This window comes from Schistocerca gregaria, chromosome 6, assembly GCF_023897955.1.
Source record: "Schistocerca gregaria isolate iqSchGreg1 chromosome 6, iqSchGreg1.2, whole genome shotgun sequence".
NCBI classification, from domain to species: Eukaryota; Metazoa; Arthropoda; class Insecta; order Orthoptera; family Acrididae; genus Schistocerca; species Schistocerca gregaria.
This window is the reverse complement of record NC_064925.1, coordinates 40132311-40151863: the sequence shown is the minus strand read 5'-3', so window position 1 is coordinate 40151863 and position 19553 is coordinate 40132311. Positions and strand designations below refer to the sequence as shown.

Sequence of the window (19553 nt, the reverse complement as noted above, 5' to 3'; positions counted from 1 at the left end):
CATCACTTGCTTTAATTTGACTACATGCCATTATCCTCATTTTCCTTTAGCCCCTTGACTCTTATAACTGCAGCTGGTTTCTGTACAACGTGTAAATAGCCTTTCGCTCCCTGTATTTGACCTGCCACCTTCAGAATTTGAGGGGATGTTCTAGTCAACATTGTCAAAAGCTTTTTTTATGTCTACAAACGCTAGAAATGTAGAAATATCAACATTTTCAAAAGCTTTCTTTACTACAAATGCTAGAAATGTAGATTTGCCTTTCCTTAATCTATCTTCTAAGCTTACTCATAGGGTCAGTATAGCCTCGCGTGTTCCAACATTTTTACAGAATCCAAACTCATCTTCCCTGAGGTCTGCTTCCAACAGTTTTTCTATTCAACTGTAAAGATTTCGCATTAGTATTTTGCAGCTGTGACTTATCAAACTGATATTTTGGTAATTTTCACACCTGTCAACACCTGCTTTCTTTGAGATTGGAATTATTATATTCTTCTTGAAGTCTGCGGGAATTTCCCTTGTCTCATACATCTTGCTCACCAGATGGTAGAGTTTTGTCAGGACTGGCTCTCCCGAGGCTGTCAGTAGTTCTAAAGGAATGTTGTCTACTCCCGGGGCCTTGTTTCGACTTAGGTCTTTCAGTGCACTGTCAAACTCCTCAAGCATTATCATATCTCCCATTTCATCTTCATGTATGTCCTCTTTCACTTCTAAAATATTACCATCAAGTACATTGCCTCTATATACTCCTTCCACATTTCTGGTTTCTCTTCTTTGCTTAAAACCGGTTTTCCACATGAGCTCTTGATATTCATACAGGCAGTTCTCTTTTCTCCAAAGGTCTCTTTAATTTTGCTGTAGGCAGCATCTTTCCTACCCCTGCTGATATTTGCCTCTACATCCTTACATTTGTCCTCCAGCCATCCCTGCTTAGCCATTTTGCACTTTCTGTTGATCTCATTTTTGAGACGTTTGTTTTCCTTTTTGCCTGTTTCATTTACAGCATTATTATATTTTCAGCTTTCATCAATTAAATTCAGTATCTCTTCCGTTACCCAAGGATGTTTACTAGCTGTCGTCTTTCTGTCTACTTGATCCTTTGCTGCCTTCGCTATTTCATCTCGCAAAGCTACCTGTTCTTCTTGTACTGTATTTCCTTCCCTCGCTCTTGTCAATCACTCCCCAATGCTCTCCCTGAAACTCTCTACAACCTCTGGTTCTTTCAGTTTATCCAATACCCATCTCCTTAAGCTCCCACCTTTCTGCAGTTTCTTCAGTTTTAATCTGCAGTTTGTAACCAATAGCTTATGGTCAGAGTCCACATCTGCTCCTGGAAATGTCTTACAATTTAAAACCTGGTTCCAAAATCTGTCTTACCATTATATAATCTATCTGAAACCTTCCAGTGTCTCCAGGCCTCTTCCATGTGTACAACTGTCTTTCATTATTCTTAAACCAAGTGTTGGTTATGATTAAGTTATGCTCTGGGCAAAATTCTACCAGGTGGCTTCTTCTTTCATTCCTTACCCCCACTCCATATTCACTTTCTATTTTTCCTTCTCTTCCTTTTCTTACTATCGAATTCCAGTCCCCCACGACTATTAAGCCACCATCATTTAAACATACAGTAAAGCTGCATGCACTTGGGAAAAATTATGGCTTCAGCTTCCCCTTGCTTTCAACTGTTTACATTACCAGCACAGAAAGGCTGTTTTGGTTAATGGTACAAGGCCAGATCAGTCAATCATCCAGACCATTGCCCCTGCAACTACTGGAAAGGCTGCTGTCCCTCTTCCGGAACCACACATTTGTCTGACCTCTCAACAGATACCCCTCTGTCATGGTTGCACCTACGTTACTACTCTCTATATCACCGAACCTTGCCTCTACAGTACTGCAGCAGGATCATACTGTGGCCTCCCGCCCCACTTACCCCGAGTGTTCACTCACTTCCAACCCCTGGCTACCTCCCTCAACTTCGTCATCAGCACACTACATGCCCACTGTGTTGCTTGTTCAGGGAACAGACACTGGTTAGCTGTTCTGTCTTTGTGCCAATTAACAAGTTTATATGTGATTTTACTTGTTTCATAAAATTAAGAACATTGTAAACCTTTTATGCAGATGAAGAGAAGTACATATAGTGAGCCAGTTATATGAAGAGACAACACTTGTTTTACCTAAATCAGACCCAGGTTTTTCAATTGAATGAGTGGAAAATATCAAGGAGAAAAGATCTGTGGTTCAAGATATAAAACATGTAGAAATATGTAGTAATATCATAAAAACTCTTCAAAGAGTTGGCCAAAGATACATAAACCACCCATGCAGGATGTCCCATTGTGGATGGATATCATGTTCCCACAAAAAGAGACTCTGCCAATGTGAACAAATACCTTCAGCTTATTGTTAGTAACCTATCTTTAATATAAAAGACACTAACAATTCCCTCTAATGATGCTCTACAGTTCCTGATCCTTTACCACTTGACACTTTACACAACACTGTCAGTGCCACCTCCCTCTACACTAAGATCCCAAATTCCCGTGGCCTTGTCACTGCTGAAGAACATCTTACCCAATAGCTAACTGACTACAAATGTACAACCTCCTTCCTGATCACCATGACCGTCTACTCTGTCAATCTAAAAAGTTTTGGAATGGATTAATAAAAAATACAGAGATGTTAAGCTGTGGTTTTAATGCTTCAGGTGTTCTACCTAGCCTTCCAAGTCTCCTACCACTTGAGTACAATGTATGGAACATTCATACAACCTTGTGAAACTGTGAGAGTCCTACTTTGAGATGTTGGCAACTTGAGCATCATGCTGGCTTGAATGTCAATACTTTGTTATAACATTGACTCTTCATGTGAATTTCTGCATTTTGTGGTAGGTGTGTATCCATAACACTAAGTCTCGTCGTCTGTGATGATTTCTTCCAGAAAAGAATTGTTGACATTTTGCATTTCAGTCAAGCCACAGCAGGTATCACACACTTTCCTTTTTTCCTGGAGAATGTGTTAAACACTTGATTTAGAGATGTTGTTGCATGGTAATTTGTGACAGAACAATTTTGACTTACTATGGTCACATGTCCACTAGTTACTACTGAACTCACTAATTGAATAGACATTAGTTATTTACATTTGTTAGCACAAGCTGCCACCATAGTTAATGCATTGTTGTTGCCTGTACACAAAGAATAAAATCAGGCTCAGAGCTTTTTGGATAGATAATACATATCCTCACCCACAATTACCTCACCTTAAATGAATCACCTACAAATATATTCACAGTATGGTTGTGGGCTCCCAAAAATCACCATCTTATGGCTACCTTGTAATGTGCCATCTACAGGAATCCTTCGCAGCCACCCAGAATACCTGGTACAGATTCATTGATGACATCTTCATGATCAGGACAATGAGTGGGTACACTTTATCCACATCCTTCCAGAACTTCAATGCCTATTTGCTCCCCTGTCCTCCTAAGCCCAACAAGCCACCTTCCTCGATAGTGACTTCCACCTCATCAGTACCTCCGTCATACCACACCTACCATTTTGACGGCTGCCATTCAGTCCCTTCCGTGCTGTCTAGCCACCTGTGGTTGTCACATCTGCAGCAATGAGCAGTCCCTCTCCAAACATACAGAAGGTCTCACAGGGACTTTCACAGAGTAAAATTGCATCCCCTACCATGTACAGAAATATATCTGCTGGACCTTGTCTCCCAGTTACCTAACATCCCCATCACACCCACTGTCCAGCCACAAAGCAACACCCCTTCGTGACTCTGTACCACCCAGGACTTCAGCAACTGAACCGCATTCTCTGCCAGTGTTTCAAGTGCCTCTCGTTGTCTCCTGAAATGAGAAATGTGCTCTCCACTATCATTTCCATCACTCCCACAGTGGTATTCTGTTACTTACCCAACCTATGCTGTGGCCTTATCCATGTCTACTCCCCCTCTGCTCCTAACCCCTTGCCCTATGGTTCACATTCTCAAAAAAACCTAAAATCAAGACCTCTCTCATGCATCCTCTCACTATGCCTTGTTAGCAGTCCTGTCACAGGCATTTCCTATGCCACCAAAGACAAAGGCACCTGTGAACACAGCCATAATGTCTTCTAACTTACCTGTAACCACTGTGTGGCATGCTTTGTGGTCACAACCACTGACAAGCATCTGTTCACATGAATAGCCATTGTCAAACTGTCACTAAGAGGCATCTGGTGCACTCAGTTGCTGAACATGCACGATAGTGAACATTGTTTCAGTAAATGCAAGTAGTGAGTTTATAAATACAACTTTTCCCATGGATTAGACGTAGTTTTATGGAAAAGTCATTTTTAGTTTGCTTCTAAAATTAATTTTGCTACCTGGAAAATCTGTGGGGTGGTGATCAAAACTTCTATAAGCAAGCTGAGATGTCAGACTCTTTACAAAAGTGTCTCTATTATCATTGTTGATGCATTGCACATATTATTTTTATGGCATACTTGCATGCAAGGGAAACTTACTTCTGAGATGCTGAGTCTATGATTAGGCAGTTTCCTTATAATTAATCTTGCAGCTCTTCAAGTACTGTTCAAAAAACACAAGTTTCTTATTTAATTACTGCTCATTGCTGTCAGAGGTCAGACAGAGTGATCACAGAGTCTCTTGAATTATATTTGAACATGTTCCAGGTACTTGATTCCTCTGCCAGAACGTGATGAACATGGCCGACAAGTCCTCCTGTCCTGTGCAGGTATGTCTTGAGCCCTTTGCGTACTCTATCCTGGTCTGTCTGTAAGTGTGTCAGATGTATTAAATGCTTATTATTTGCTTGTGATGACCACAAAAAAAGTAAAGATAAAGGAAACATAAATGTAATCTCCATTGTTATTGAATTTAAGCACTTGAAGTATTGTGAGAATTACTTTCTGAAATAATGTGCCTGCTTTCCTACTCACTATGCAGTAGTCTGTATTAACTGTAGTACTGCCTGTTGGTTTCAGGTCGATTTGACCCTTACAAGTACTCTTCAGGACACATGGCTCGCTGTCATAGCCTGGTGGTTGAGGCACTTATGGATGAACCGGAAAATCAGATTCGAGGATATACCTACCTGAATGATGAATCTGGTCTTCTCATGGGCCACATCAGCTTATGGTCATTCACAGACATCAGAAGCATGCTACGGTGCATACAGGTACACTAAATCTGAAGCAATTTCAGACAAACATGGTGCATACATGACCTAATATCAGGACACAATCATGACCCTAGTATTTCTATTTTTTGGGGTGGGATAGTGATGACTTGTAAGCTTAACTCTGGAAAGACTGGAGAAATTTTATGGGCTTGGTATGTGTAAAATATGCTGGTGGAGAGGAGGAGGTGGTAAGGTTCCCAGTAGCATTGTTAGGAGGGGGAGGAGTTGTTAAGGGGATAACATGCAAAGCTGATCAAAAGTGGTTTATGTTATAGCTATAGTTGTCACAATATTAACAGTCTGTTGTTACCAAAAGTCACTAAAAAATTTCAGTTGATTTGTAGTTTCCAAGTAATGTGGTCTTCATTCATAAGTCATTATGAAGTATCTTTGGCAGCCCACAAAACTGACACAAGCTAAGGCAGGTAAAACCGTGTTCTCCCATGTTGACAGCATGCTTGTTATTGTAAAACCCATAGAAATGATTGGAGTGGTCTCAACCAATCTTGGTACATGTATTAGTCACTATCTGGAAAAATTAGTTCTGCATGACTCCTAGGACAGCAACAGAAAAGTGGGTGTCATGTAACAATAATTGTGAAATACCTGGAGAAATATCAGCCAAACTTAGTTTACACATCATTTACTATCCAGCAAAAGATATTCTTGGGTTATAGCACCTCCAGCATCTCTGGGAGTATAATGGGTGAGTAAGTAGGTGACTGTAAAAATAATTCAAAATGAACTATTTTAGTATCAGATCCATAGCCTATGATGTTGCTAAGCTGGCTGGTGACAGGCATGATTTCATGCCACCCCTGAGGGCATGAACATACATGTACACGTATACATACATACATACATACATACATACACACACAAATACACCCACATTTATGGGCAGCACTGTGAGAAGGCATCTCTAGTAAAACTTGTCTAATGATTTAATTTTAATTTTTCACAATAATATATACAATTCATCACAGACATGACCAAAGAAATCTGATGTCTTAAACTACATTTCTGAATGTGCAGGGGAACAATAAAGATAGATTTTGTTCCCATGTAGTGACAAATATTGAACTTTGGTGGGACTGCACAATTAGTCTCATATCTACTAAGATGTCACTCAAACTCTGTTGACAGCACAGTTTTATTACATATGTGAAGTTCTCAGAGCTTATTTGATCTGTGATCAAAGTTTCTCAACAGCACCATTAAAGCTGTCTCTCTGTAAATTATACCTGTGATTCTAAATTTTTTGTTTTATTTTTATACATGCTTATTTTCAATGTGCACTGACTCCATTTCGTTTTTACCTGACCCATGTATTCAATCAGTACAGTCACTAATAGAATTGGGATTGCAGTACAATATATACCTTATAAATACAACACATGTTCTGAAGTATTTTGTGGTAAATTCCTTCTCTTTGTTATATGATGAAGGAATAGAAACCACCAACTTCATATGTGCTGAAGAATAAATTTTATTTGAGTACTGTGGAACACACACATGAAGAAATGAAATGTCATTTGGCTAGGGCCTCCTGTCAGATAGACTGTTCACCTGGTGCAAGTTCTTTGCATTGACACCACTTGGGCGACTTGCGTGTCGAACACATGAAGTATAAATAAGGGAGGAAACTGTGCAAAGAGAAAGTTATCAAATAACATAGATCAAAGGGTCTACAAGTCAAAACTCAAAGGTACTCCTTTTGTGGTCAAAAGTCACTACAAATTGAAAGGCATTGAGCTGCAGACAAGCACAATGAAAACAATGCTAGATATATTCAGCTATTGGACCAAGTCCTTCATCAGACATAGAAAACTCACAAACATTCACACAAACCCAGCTCATGCACATATGGCAACAGTCATCTCCAGGCATGAAGGTTGTTATTCCGTGTTGGATTTTCCATTGTTTGAGCTATGTGAAAATATATGTCAGTGACAGAAAAACATAGTTGTTTACAGTATGTACTGAATGTTCTAAAATTTCACATTTCTGCTATGGAAAAATGAAGAAAGGTAATCAGTTATCTGACTTGCAACACATCAGTATTACTAAGAAAGAATATTGGGTTAAAAGATTACAGCTTAATGGTTGGAGAATTTACGGTCACTTGACTTACAGAGGATCAGCTTTATTAAGGAAGCATACTGTATAGAGCAATTAGTAAGAAAACTTACAGTGTGTATTGAAAAAATATCAGATCTTTTACAAAAAAATTGCAATTTTGTTTCTAAACATGAAGCAATGCAATGGAAGTAGTGATTTAACATACACTATTTTCATTTAGTTTTATTTTCTTGGAGGTTTGCCCGAACTGAAGTGTAATTGAAGGTGTATCACTACATTTTTGTTCTCATGTGAATAATTTAGGAGTAAAGGAGACAACCACCAAACAGCACACACACTCAGTGTTTTGCTACAGTGTGCCAGCTGCAGTTCAGCAGATAGACTGGGGCAAGTGGTTGGATTATATGGAATGGGGAGAGGGAGGGAAGAGATGGTAGATGGGAGAGAGGGTTGGGGAAGGGTGGCTGACACCTCAATAAGAAGATAGCAGGTGTGCAAGACAGGAATGGATGAAGGATGTGCCTGGGACAGAAATGCAACACATGTGCACTGGAGCCAGTGAGTTTGTGCAGTGTACAATGATGAGGAGTGGAATGGCAGGGGCTGCAGGACAGAGGAAGGGGAGATTGTTGGCCAGATTGTGTGGGTGCAGTGGCTTAAAAGAGATAGAGGATAGGAGGACTACATCATTGAGTAAAACAGAAGTGATTTCTGGCATTCCCCAAGGTAGTGTTATAGGCCCTTTGCTGTTCCTTACCTATATAAACGATTTTGGAGACAATCTGAGCAGCCGTCTACGGTTGTTTGTGGATGACGCTGTCGTTTATCGACTAATAAAGTCATCAGAAGATCAAAACAAACTGCAAAACGATTTAGAAAAGATATCTGAATGTTGCAAAAAGTGACAATTTAGCCTAAATAACGAAAAGTGTGAGGTAATCCACATGAGTGATAAAAGGAATTCGTTAAACTTCAGTTACACAATAAATCAGTCTAACCTAAAAGCCATAAATTTAACTAAATACCTAGGTATTTCAATTACAAACAAGTTAACTTGGAAGGAACGCATAGAAAATGTTGTGGGGAACCAAATACTGGCAGGACACTTAGAAAATGTAACAGACCTACTAAGGAAACTGCTTACACTACGCTTGTCCATCCTCTTTTTAGAATACTGCTGCACAGTGTGGGATCCTTACCAGATAGGACTGATGGAGTACATCAAAAAAGTTCAAAGAAAGGCAGCACGTTTTGTATTATCGCAAAATATGGGAGAGAGTGTCACAGAAATGATACAGGATTTGGGCTGGAAATCATTAAAAGAAAGGCATTTTTTGTTGCCATAGAATCTTCTCACAAAATTCCAATCACCAACCTTTTCCTCCAAATGCGAAAATATTTTGTTGACACTGACCCACATAGGGAGGAACGATCACCATGATAAAATAAGGGAAATCAGAGCTCATACGGAGAGATATAGGTGTTCATTCTTTCCACACGCTATATGAGATTGGAATAATAGAGAATTGTGAAGGTGGTTCAATCAACCCTCTGCCAGGCACTTGAATGTGATTTTCAGAGTATCCATGTAGATCTAGATGAACATGGTAACGCCCACTTACATAGCCCAGTAAAGCTGGTGTGGGGCAGGGGTCCAGTTCTGCCACTGAGTGGTCAACTCTGCTTGTGGCCACAGTTCGGTGGTGGCCTTTCATTCTGGTGGTCAGGTGGTTGGTGCTCCTGCATGCACAAAATGCTGTGCATGAATTGTAGGATAGCTGTTATGTGAAATGGCTACTTTAACATGTGGCCCCACTTCTGATGGAAAAGGATAAGACTGTGACAGCACTAGATTAGGATGTGCTGGGTGGGTGTTATACCCAGATCTTCCATGGTCGTACAACCATTGTGGCAATGGGTGGGCAGTGACAATGAGATAGGGATGGAGCAAGATATGAAGGTTGGGTGGATGGTGAAATACCACTTTAGGTGTGGTGGAAAGGATTGTGGGTAGGATACCCCTTATTTCCAGACACAGTGATACATAGTCATATGCTGCGTGGCACCCTCCATTGGCAGTTCGAGTCCTCCCTTGGGCATGGGTGTGTGTGTTGTCCTTAGCATAAGTTTGCTTAAGTTAGACTAAGTAGTGCATAAGCTTAGGGACTGATGGCCTAAGAAGTTTGGTCCCATGAGACCTTATCACAGATTTCCAAAAAAATAGTCATAGACCTGCCAATGGACATGGTTCACTTGCCCCAATCTGGGATGATATTGTGTAATAAGGGGAGTACGACTTTGCAATTAGTACTTGGTGGTGATGGGAGGATTAGGGGGTCTTCGGATATGGTGTGGGAAATATGCTTGTGGACTAGGTTTGGTGGATAATGCTTGTCTGCAAAGGCATTTAAGAGATCTTCAGCATACTGGGAAAGTCATGAAGATATCATCAGTGAACCTGAATCAGACAATGAGTTTAGGATTTTGAGAAGCATAGAAAGAAGACAGTCAGAAAGGCTCTTTTATGAAGTTGGGACCTGATGACAGAAGCATTTTTGTCTTGGTTACTGCAGTACTGTTATGTTTCAAGAGATATTGAGGAGGTCCCTACTGAGTGACTGCAAAAAATCCTCCCTCATTTCACTATACATTTCACCATGAAAAACATAAACCTGTGAATATTCTTCTGGTATTTATTTCAGCCTTGAATACAATTAGTAAGTGATGGTGACAAATTAACCATAATGCTCATGGTGTGATGAAAGGATCCGTTAAGTAAAAACTTTAGTTTTAGTTATACTATTTCAGTACTTTTCACATAATTTGTTGCTAAGGTTATACAACTGTACATAGCTACTTATCTTTCCAGAATTCAACCCCAATGAGGCATAAAGAGATGCATTTCCTTCATGTTCCACATTATGCCAACAAAGTTTTTGAGTTCTTCACTGCACTTATGAATGAGAAGTTAAGGTCCCGTGTTGTGGTAAGCGATAGACAATAATAGTAGTGCAAACAGTAATAAAAAGAATAATAATAATAATAATGTATTCATGTAATCAGAATAAGTGATGATTAGTTAGTCCATCTGGTTACAGACACATTCTTACTTTTAGTAAGTATATCAAGTGCATGTATAATATGCAGAGTGATGAGGTATCTTGTAAAAGCAAAGTGTGATTGAATTAATTAGTTACCAAAAACCAAAGATTGCACAGAAGCCTCTTCAAAATCTTAAGCATTCTTAATAAATATTTACATTATATAATTAAAGCCACAACAAGTGCATTGTGAGACATATAAATACAACACAAAACATAAAGGTTGTGTGTCTTTTTATAAGGTAACTAATTCAGTTGTTTATTCAGGTGCTGAAGTCTTTAGATAGTTTCCTATAGGCAGAAGATATGTCAATAAGAAAACAGCTCTGTCCCCTTTCTTTATTTAATACAGTAACTAATCTCTAAATGCTTAAACAAGTACACTGAGTTCATTCTTAGTTTATGTGATGTTAACTTCATTTTAAATATGACAAGAAAAATTCTGGTAGAATGTAAATAATTTGGAAGTGGATGGTCTCCTTTATTAACTACATTTTATCTTTTTACCCAGGTAAATATCAAGGAATCTTACACGTAAAGGAATCTTATTTGTTAACATTTCTTTAAAGTGGTTCTAGGTCATTTACACAGATAAAAAAGCAGAAGTACACTATGTACAAATATTTGTAGTATTCTGTATTTTATGTTCCTGGAATCTGAGTAGTTTTTTTGCTGCAAGCTAATTTTCCAGTGCAATGTTCTGAGCCTCATGTTGAAGCTAAGACTCCATTCAAGTATGAATAAAATCATACTATGGTGAAACTTGGTCAGGGTTGCCACAAGTTCTGGAAATCCGGGACTATCAGGAAATTTCAAGCACGACAGGGTAATATCAGGGAAATTTGAAAAAGAAAAAAAAAAAAAAAAAAAAAAAATACTGGCAAAATCTTGTTTTTGTCTCAGTAGATGAAATAGTTTGTTTAGTGCGATGTCACGCATCGTTGCTGGCTGGGTGCAGTTGAGTATGTGCACCGCTTTCCTACTCCTTTATTCTTACTGCTTCTACCACTCCCCTCAGCTTGCAGTCAGTGCTGCCACCACTTCTTGCCACTAGCCTAGCAGCTGCCAGGGAGAGGCAGGGAGGCGAGTGGTTTGTTTGGATCTGATTCTCAGAGACTGTTGCTGGCTGGAGACAGTGGTCATGTGTGCATGTGGTGTGCCCTAGTGATCGTGTGAACATGTGTGTGCTCTCATTTGCTGACAGAGGTTTTGGCCGAAAATGTAGTTGTGAGAGTGTGACTGTCTTTTTCTATGTGCCTTTCTGTGGCTCAGAAATCACCTTTATCATGAGTTGCTGCCTATCCTCATTAGTATTGATTCTCAAATGATATGCACAAGTCATCTGTTGCATGGATTGATCATCGGGGTCTCATTTCATCAACATGGTGTCTGTGACACGTGAATAGCTGGCTACGCAAGTGGATTGATCATGGGGGTCTCATTTCATCAACATGGTGTCTGTGACACGTGAATAGCTGGCTACGCAAGTGGACTTCCATGACGGGCCAAAACCACAGGCAATTTCGGTGGGTACCTCTTAACGAATCGGGCTTGCCGATCTGAAACCCACTGTTTCCCATTAATGTGCAAGCCTTGCCCATTGGATATAGTCTCACTGATCTCTTTGTGTATGGTGTAATGTGGCAAATTTTCATGGTTTATCTGTGGACCCAGGAATGCGGTGCTCCTCACCAGGCCAGATGCCGTGGGCAATGGATTTCAGGAACTGCAACTGTCTCACCACAAGAACACTGTACAGTGTGGCATTTATTCTAGCATATTTTTGACACTTTGAAACTAGTTTATCTATTAGGAAGTGTGGATGATAAAGAGAAAAAAATTGTGGCAGTTGCTGACAGTTTGCATGCTATGTACTCATATATTTCTTAAAAGAGGTATCCCACAATACCAGCAAAATAATAGACATAACACATTGGGCAATCAGCGACAATAACAAACGTAGTAACACCAAAATGTTATTGGTGGTCATGTGCTGTGTCGGTTTACACAAGTCTTCCCTGCCTTACACACTTCTCTCAAGAGGCCTACTTTTTTTTTTAAGGATAGTTATGAAATCGGTGAAGCTATTTTAAAACTGTCTTGTGACTCCAAGGAAATGCATATTTTTTCATCAATTGTGTTTTGTTTTATTGAAATAAAATAACCTCAGTGGTCTTAATAAAACAGATATATATTTTGGCTTGCTTTCTCTATGTAAAAGCAGTTCATTACAAAAGATGTTAATGTTAGTACTTAAGATTTTTGCTCACACATTTAGAAATACAGAAGTCCTTCAATTTTTTTTCAATTTATGTCTTTACTTACCCTTGAGATGTCAAAATTTGCTAGGAAAAAATGCTAAAACTTGTCTATAAATTAGGGAAATATCAGGGAATTGCACTTAGAGTAGCTTGTGGCAACCCTGTTGTCTCTCAGAGATAACGCTTTTGTAGTACTTGGATATTTCACAAAAGTTATATTTCGTGTTATTACTAAAACCTCCCCTAAAGCCCTCTTTAAAGAGCAGCTGCTTTAACACTAGTGTCCGAATGGATACATTCATTAATGTTGTTTGTTATTGCTAACACTTTTTTTTTCTCTTTTGCAAAGCACAATACCAAGGCTAAAATTTGGCATCAGAAAACTTTGTGTTTATCTTTATTTCAGAAATTAATTATTTCAATCATTTGTGTTCTGTGGATCCCATCAAGAAGGAGAACCGCCACAGATGTGGAGTGAAGTGAAGTTTAAATTGAAAAAACACAAATAGACCATGTAAACATAATGTATAGACTGTACCAAGAATAAACTACCGTTATACTCATTAATGGTATTTTTATTTATGTTAGTTAAAGTCAGCTGCGTAATTTAGAAAAAAAGCAGCTATTTTGGGGGAAAAATTACTACATCTTTAGTTATAGTAAATAGCTTTTCTTATTTTTTAAATATCATATTGGTATCTTAATGTTTGCCTTGCTGTTTTCCAAAGAAAATGTTACCTACACCTCTTTTGGCCTGCTTAAAATTCTGTAATACTTGTGAAACAACTTTACAATGAATACTACTACTTGCCATGAGTCAGCTACATGAATACACAACATGTTTTGTTGGAAATATAGTTTAGTTTAAGACTAAATTGTAGAGTTGTCTGTTAGTCATCTCCATCTACTTCATTGACTAGCATCAATACAGAGATTATCAGCAAAGGAATTAAGTTTTTGTTACACTGAGTTTGATTATAATATGGTTCATATGAAATATTTTATATAATATTGTGTCATAATATTAGTCTTTTCATAGGATTGTGCTTGGGTAAAACATAGATCATGGACTTCTGCACTTCTGACACTCCTCTTGGTGGTGGTATCTAGGAATATTCTTCTGTTGTGTAAAAACTAGAGAAAATCTGTGCATGCATATTATATAATGCCACATTTCTTTTTATAAATATTGTAGTTAAAAAGAGTAATGACATAACCAATTATGAAATGTCAATTCAAATAAGTCTAATGTTAGACATTTTTAATTAATTTCTAGTTTCACCCAAGTATCGATGACCTGAAAGAAACTGTGAACCCAAAAATACTACCAAAAGAATATGGAGGTTTCATTCCAATGGCTGACATGATAGGTATGTGTCAGTTTGAATTATTTGTTACAGTTAAAATCTGTTGTTGTGGCAGGGTAGTAACTTACATCATTTTACTATATTTCACTCTCTAGTGTGTAACTTTTTCTTGATTTTTTACTTAATTCACTGTTCTCAGACATTTGTAATTTTCCAGCTAGTTCTGCTCTGTACTCTGTGCCCTGAGGTTGTGTCTAGGGTGCAGCTCCTGTCCAGAATCTCTAACCTCATATGGTTGATACGGATCTTGCACAAAGCTTTGCTGCTTTCATGCCTATCAGAGTTTTTCCACTTGTAATGGTCCTTTAAAAACAATATTAAAAATGGAACTACTATCAAATAAAAACAAAAATATACAGAATGTTTTAGGGCAACTCCAACAAACTTTGAGAGATGACAGAAAGACGATCATTTTTTGTTAACCAACATACACGGTCTGGTCCACCACTAGTTATGCACTTGGTGATGATGTGCACTACCACTTAGTCACCTGCTGTGTAGCTCTAAGTGAGGTTGTTATTCTGTGAAATCATACCACTTCTGTCATTCAGCTAGTGTTGTTGTAATACTGTGTCCTCAGTGATGTGCATCTTACCAGTAGTGCATTCAGCTTGTACTATTATAATTCTGTACCTCAGAGGCATGCATCTTACTATAGTCCTGAATTCTGGCTTTGTATCAAGCATCATTACAGAAGTTGAAGTGTACCAGAAACAAAGAGTTTATTTTAAAAAAATTCTTTACTGACTTCCAGTGTTTCAAACCTTCTGACAACATGACGGAAGTCAAGACTCAGTAGTTACTCCGAATGCTGCCCACAGTGATCCTAATACTGGAACAGTAGACTTGGTAGTGAATGAAGAGCAACATTAGTTACCTGAACTCTTCCAAATTCTACCTGTATAGTTCTTGCATTGCCTCAGAAACCAGATAAACTTTAGTAAACCATACTCCACTGCAATATGAAAGTAATGTTCCAGAACTTCTGCCCCTCAGGCTGTGTACAAACTAAGCCATTATCCTTCATATTTTTTCTATCATGAAAGAGCAAATTGTAGTAACAACCAGTAATAGATTGATGCTGACAAGCTGAAAACCATGAACAATCAATACGGTATTCTTAAGGTGGCTCATATGACAACATTATGATCACAAATGCAAAGTTACTAATTTGTCTCTGTCAGAGTTTTAAGTTTTCTGAATAATTTTAGAGTCATACTTTGATAAGGCCAGTAGAATATCACACCTAAGTAGTTGTTGGGTCTATCATTGTTTCCAGGAATTAGGCCAATTGCCTGTTCCATCTTAAAAGGTCATTGTTGAGCCAATCTTACTTTGATAAAACCAGTGTTGAAATATATCTCAATCATTCTTCTGGAATTCTATTCACACACTCTTTCACCAGTTTCTACGTTTCTCTGTTGTTTTGTTGATCCCTTCAACTTTAAGTTCTTCTCTAACTTGACAGTCAGTCCTAATCTGGTCCCAGTGTGTGCAACTTTTTGCCACCCTTAGATATCTCATTACAGCAGATAGTTCCTTAAACTTTATTTTTGTTTCCTTTCCTAACTTTTTATTTTAAGGTTCTATTTTTAGTGATCCATATATACTTAAATTCTTCAAGCTTGTTGTCTATATTGCTATTATACTTGTAACTTATTTTGTTTCGTAAATATGTAAAACTGTTAACTTGTTCAATTACTCTATCCTTGATAAAAAAATTTGATGCCATTACCTTCAAATTATTAATTGAGATTTCCATATTATTTTTTGTCCAACTGGTGCAACTAATGAATGACACACTGTAATTTCATGTTGTAATCAAATAAAATTTTAAAAAAATCTGCAAAAAGACAGCAGTTTGTGCTTCCATAGTATGATATCTGTATTTCAGGATGTGCTCCTTGCTTCTATTTTCTTAAGTATTATTAGTGAATGTGTTAAATTGTATGTTTTGTCAAACATTCTGATTTATAGGTCTCATATCTGAAATTCTTGCACCTGTTTTAATCATACCTTAGTGTCTATGTACGTATCTGTCAGAATATTTTTATATGTTCAGCATAACCTCTTTTCTCTACTACTTGTCATAGTAGTTGCCTATTTACATCATCAAAGGCTTTTATACAAATTATAGAGAATATATATTAAAAACAAAGATTCCAAGACTTACCAAGCAGGAAAGTGCCAGTAGACAGGCACAATAAATAAAACACACAAACACACACACAGAATTTCTAGCTTTCGCAACCGACGGTTGCTTCTTCAGGAAAGAGGGAAGGAGAGGGAAAGACGAAAGGATGTGGGTTTTAAGGGAGAGGGTAAGGAGAAGACTTACCTTAGGGGGAATAAAGGACAGGTGTACACTTGCACACACACACATATCCATCCGCACATACACAGACACAAGCAGACATTTGTAAAGGCAAAGAGTTCGATACATTCTACATTAAAGTTACAGCTTTTCCCCGTTAACTGTTTTATAATGAATACTTGTCTGTGCACTACTTTCAGTTCCTGAAACCATTCTATTTTTCTAAAATGAAAATTTCACTTATACGCTGTAGTCTCTTGCTAATCATTCTAGTCTATATATATCATAGGCCATGACTGTCAAACATACCCCACTAGAATTATCACAGTTATTCCATTTCACTTTTTTTTTAAAAAAAGTGATCACAATTGTATTACTCCATACACTTATTATAAGCCCATTCTTCCAGTACATATTAAACACATGGAGCATCTTCATCCACATCTAAAACTGTATGACTACTCTTCAGTGGTGGCTCTGGGGGAAAACTGAACATTGGCAATGAATCAAATTTGCGAAGCCCCTTTCACTTTCCAGTCAGAAAGAAAATGTTAAATGAGCTGAATTATACACTAATAATAATTATACACAAATTTTATTACTATAACATATAAGGATTATTCTAATGGCAAAAAGTACATGTAAAAGGCATACATTAAAATAAATGAAACTTCCGGCTTTTCACCTCACTGAATTTTTTTTAAAGATTATGTCATAGTTAATACCAGCTGAGATTTCTGCTTCAATTGATAGTACTGACAACATAGACAGTCTTTCTTGACACACTGTGCTTCTTAATGAATTTTAACTTTGAGAAACTTCTCTCGGCAAAAGCTGAACGGACCAGTACTATGAATATTATTCTGATTGTTTTGTAAAGATTTGGATATACTTCTTCCAAATTATTTTCTAATATGTGCCAAATAAGTTGTTTTGCATCTTTGATTGTGTCCTGTAAGATGCATTTTAAAAGTTGGAGCTCCTCATAAAGTTCGAAAGGCGTATGTTGCTATTTTCACCTTCTCGAAGTATTGTACTTAAAAATCATAACAGTGTTTGCGAAGGTCATCCATGGATAACAATTTCAAATAATTCATATTGTAAAGAAAACCAAGTTGTTCAAAATATTCATTGAGCACTTTGAAACAACAAACAGTGTCTATCGTTGCGTTAAGTCTACACTGTATTTCACCAGATTGCGCAGGTTTATCAATTTGTTCATAATCTAACATTTGTTTTTTTTTCTGTGCTATTCTTTTTTTTTTAAACTGAGACTCAATTTCATAACTACTTTTTTCTACAAACAATCGAGCTACTGCAGCGCCTGTTACAAATCCTGTCTTACAGAATTCTTGAATCCAGTCACGAAATGAATGTAAAGTATCAACAGCAACTTGAACAGATGACCACAGTTACACATTGTTGACATGTAGTAAAATCTCATACCACATATGTATTGCAACAATAAACTCACAAGTTAACATTTCCTTCAACACAGTTGCTAAGAGTTTCAGAATCATCAGTTCTATTTTTCAGGTCACTCACACTATCAATGGTATCATCAAATTGCAGAAATATCACTTTTACAGATGCAATTCTACTTTCCCATTGTGTTTCAGACCGAGGTTTCAATGTCAATTTCAGTTTAGTTCTTATAAGGTCCTAGTGTTTGCTTGATTTTGTAAAAAGAACATAGGCTTTATTGATGAAGTCAAAAAGTATTTTAGCTATTGTAGAAGTGTTAGCAGCGTCTAGCAAAAGCAAATTACAACAATGGCGTCTGCGTCTGCTTGCTTGATTTTGTAAAGAGCACATAGGCTTTATTGACGAAGTCAAAAAGTATTGTAGCTGTTGTAGAAGTGTTAGCAGCATCTAGCAAAAGCAAATTCCAACAATGGCATCTGTGTGGTGTGAACAAAGCTATTGGATTAATGTTGAGTATTCTTGTTCTAACACCTTTATTAATGCATACCATATTGGCACCATTATCATATCCCTGTCCTTGACAGTTGTGGATGTGTAGGTCATTATTTCTAGTTCATTTAAGACTTCATTTGTGAAACACTCTCCAATTGTTTCTGGGATGGCAATAAACCTAACGAAATGTTCCTCTACCTCTCCAGTTGAGGATTTACAAAATCTTAATGTTATTGACATTTGTTCCACACAGCTCAAATCCCTGGTACAATCGAGCATGAAAGCATAATATTTTGCTTGTCTGCCTCTTTTTATAATTTCATTGTTAACAGATTTGGACATTTCTATAATTAATTGATTTTGTATGTCATGGCTCAGATAATGCTTACATAGTTGCTTTTCCTCAATGAGTTGCAAGTGCTCTTTTAGAGTTAGATCATATTTGGATAACAATTTTAATAGATCTATAAAATTTCCACTGTTTCCACTGTCATTTAGGTTAAGGGATTACCGATGCCCTCTATACACCACATTGGGTGAAGCTAAGTATTTTATAATATTGCTCAATCTCCCAAACAAGTTATACCAACACCTTTGTGATTCCCTAATCAGTCACAACATCCTTCTTTTACACTCTATGTCTGCAAATGTGAAAAAAAGTCAACATGGAAAGCATTAAACTTTGTATTGAGATATGGAGAAGCTAACCATCTGCAATGTTACTTTTTGCCATTACTCAGTTTTCTAGTAAAATGTCTTTTATTGGCATCTTTGGGGTAGCTTTCATCAGGTTTCTCTAGATTTTGTTGGGGACCATTTCGAAACTATTACTGGAAATACCCATTCTCCCAGATCTAATTCTATAAATGACTCTCTTATACAAATGGTTTGTTTTTGATTATTACTTTTGAAGTCTTTATTTGGTGCACAATCTCAGATCACAGCAGTTTCACCCAACTCTGTCAGAAAGGGTAACAGATTCATTTGACCCTGAAGCTTGTTCTGTTTCAGATACTAAAGACACTTGGATTAGAGATTGATCGGAGGCCTCTGGAACAGTTAAACCTGCAGATTTCTTAAGAAATTTCATTGTACTTGAACTCATAGCTTGGTTGGATATAATCGTCTCTGTTTTTCTTTTTCTTTTTGATGCACTGGATTCCAATTTTCTCCCTTTGTCTCTGTCTCTAGAGGATCCTCCAGACATGATGATGTGAAAAACATTTTGTGCTTAGTACGCTGATAAGTACAGTAGGATACTTAAAGTACTCAGTGTCATAGTATAGAGAGAATCGGCTGTGTGATTATCAT

At 37.5% G+C, this 19553-nt stretch overlaps 1 protein-coding gene across 1 annotated transcript in view; it reads left to right on the top strand.

Moving 5' to 3' along the window:
- LOC126278104 (clavesin-2) overlaps positions 1-19553 on the top strand; it is a 71100-nt gene that overhangs the window by 44905 nt on the left and 6642 nt on the right. The window contains exons 3-6 of the mRNA XM_049977981.1: positions 4692-4753; positions 5004-5197; positions 10152-10268; positions 13921-14014. Of these exons, the coding sequence (XP_049833938.1) occupies positions 4692-4753; positions 5004-5197; positions 10152-10268; positions 13921-14014 (467 nt within the window). The remainder of the gene's footprint in view (positions 1-4691; positions 4754-5003; positions 5198-10151; positions 10269-13920; positions 14015-19553) is intronic.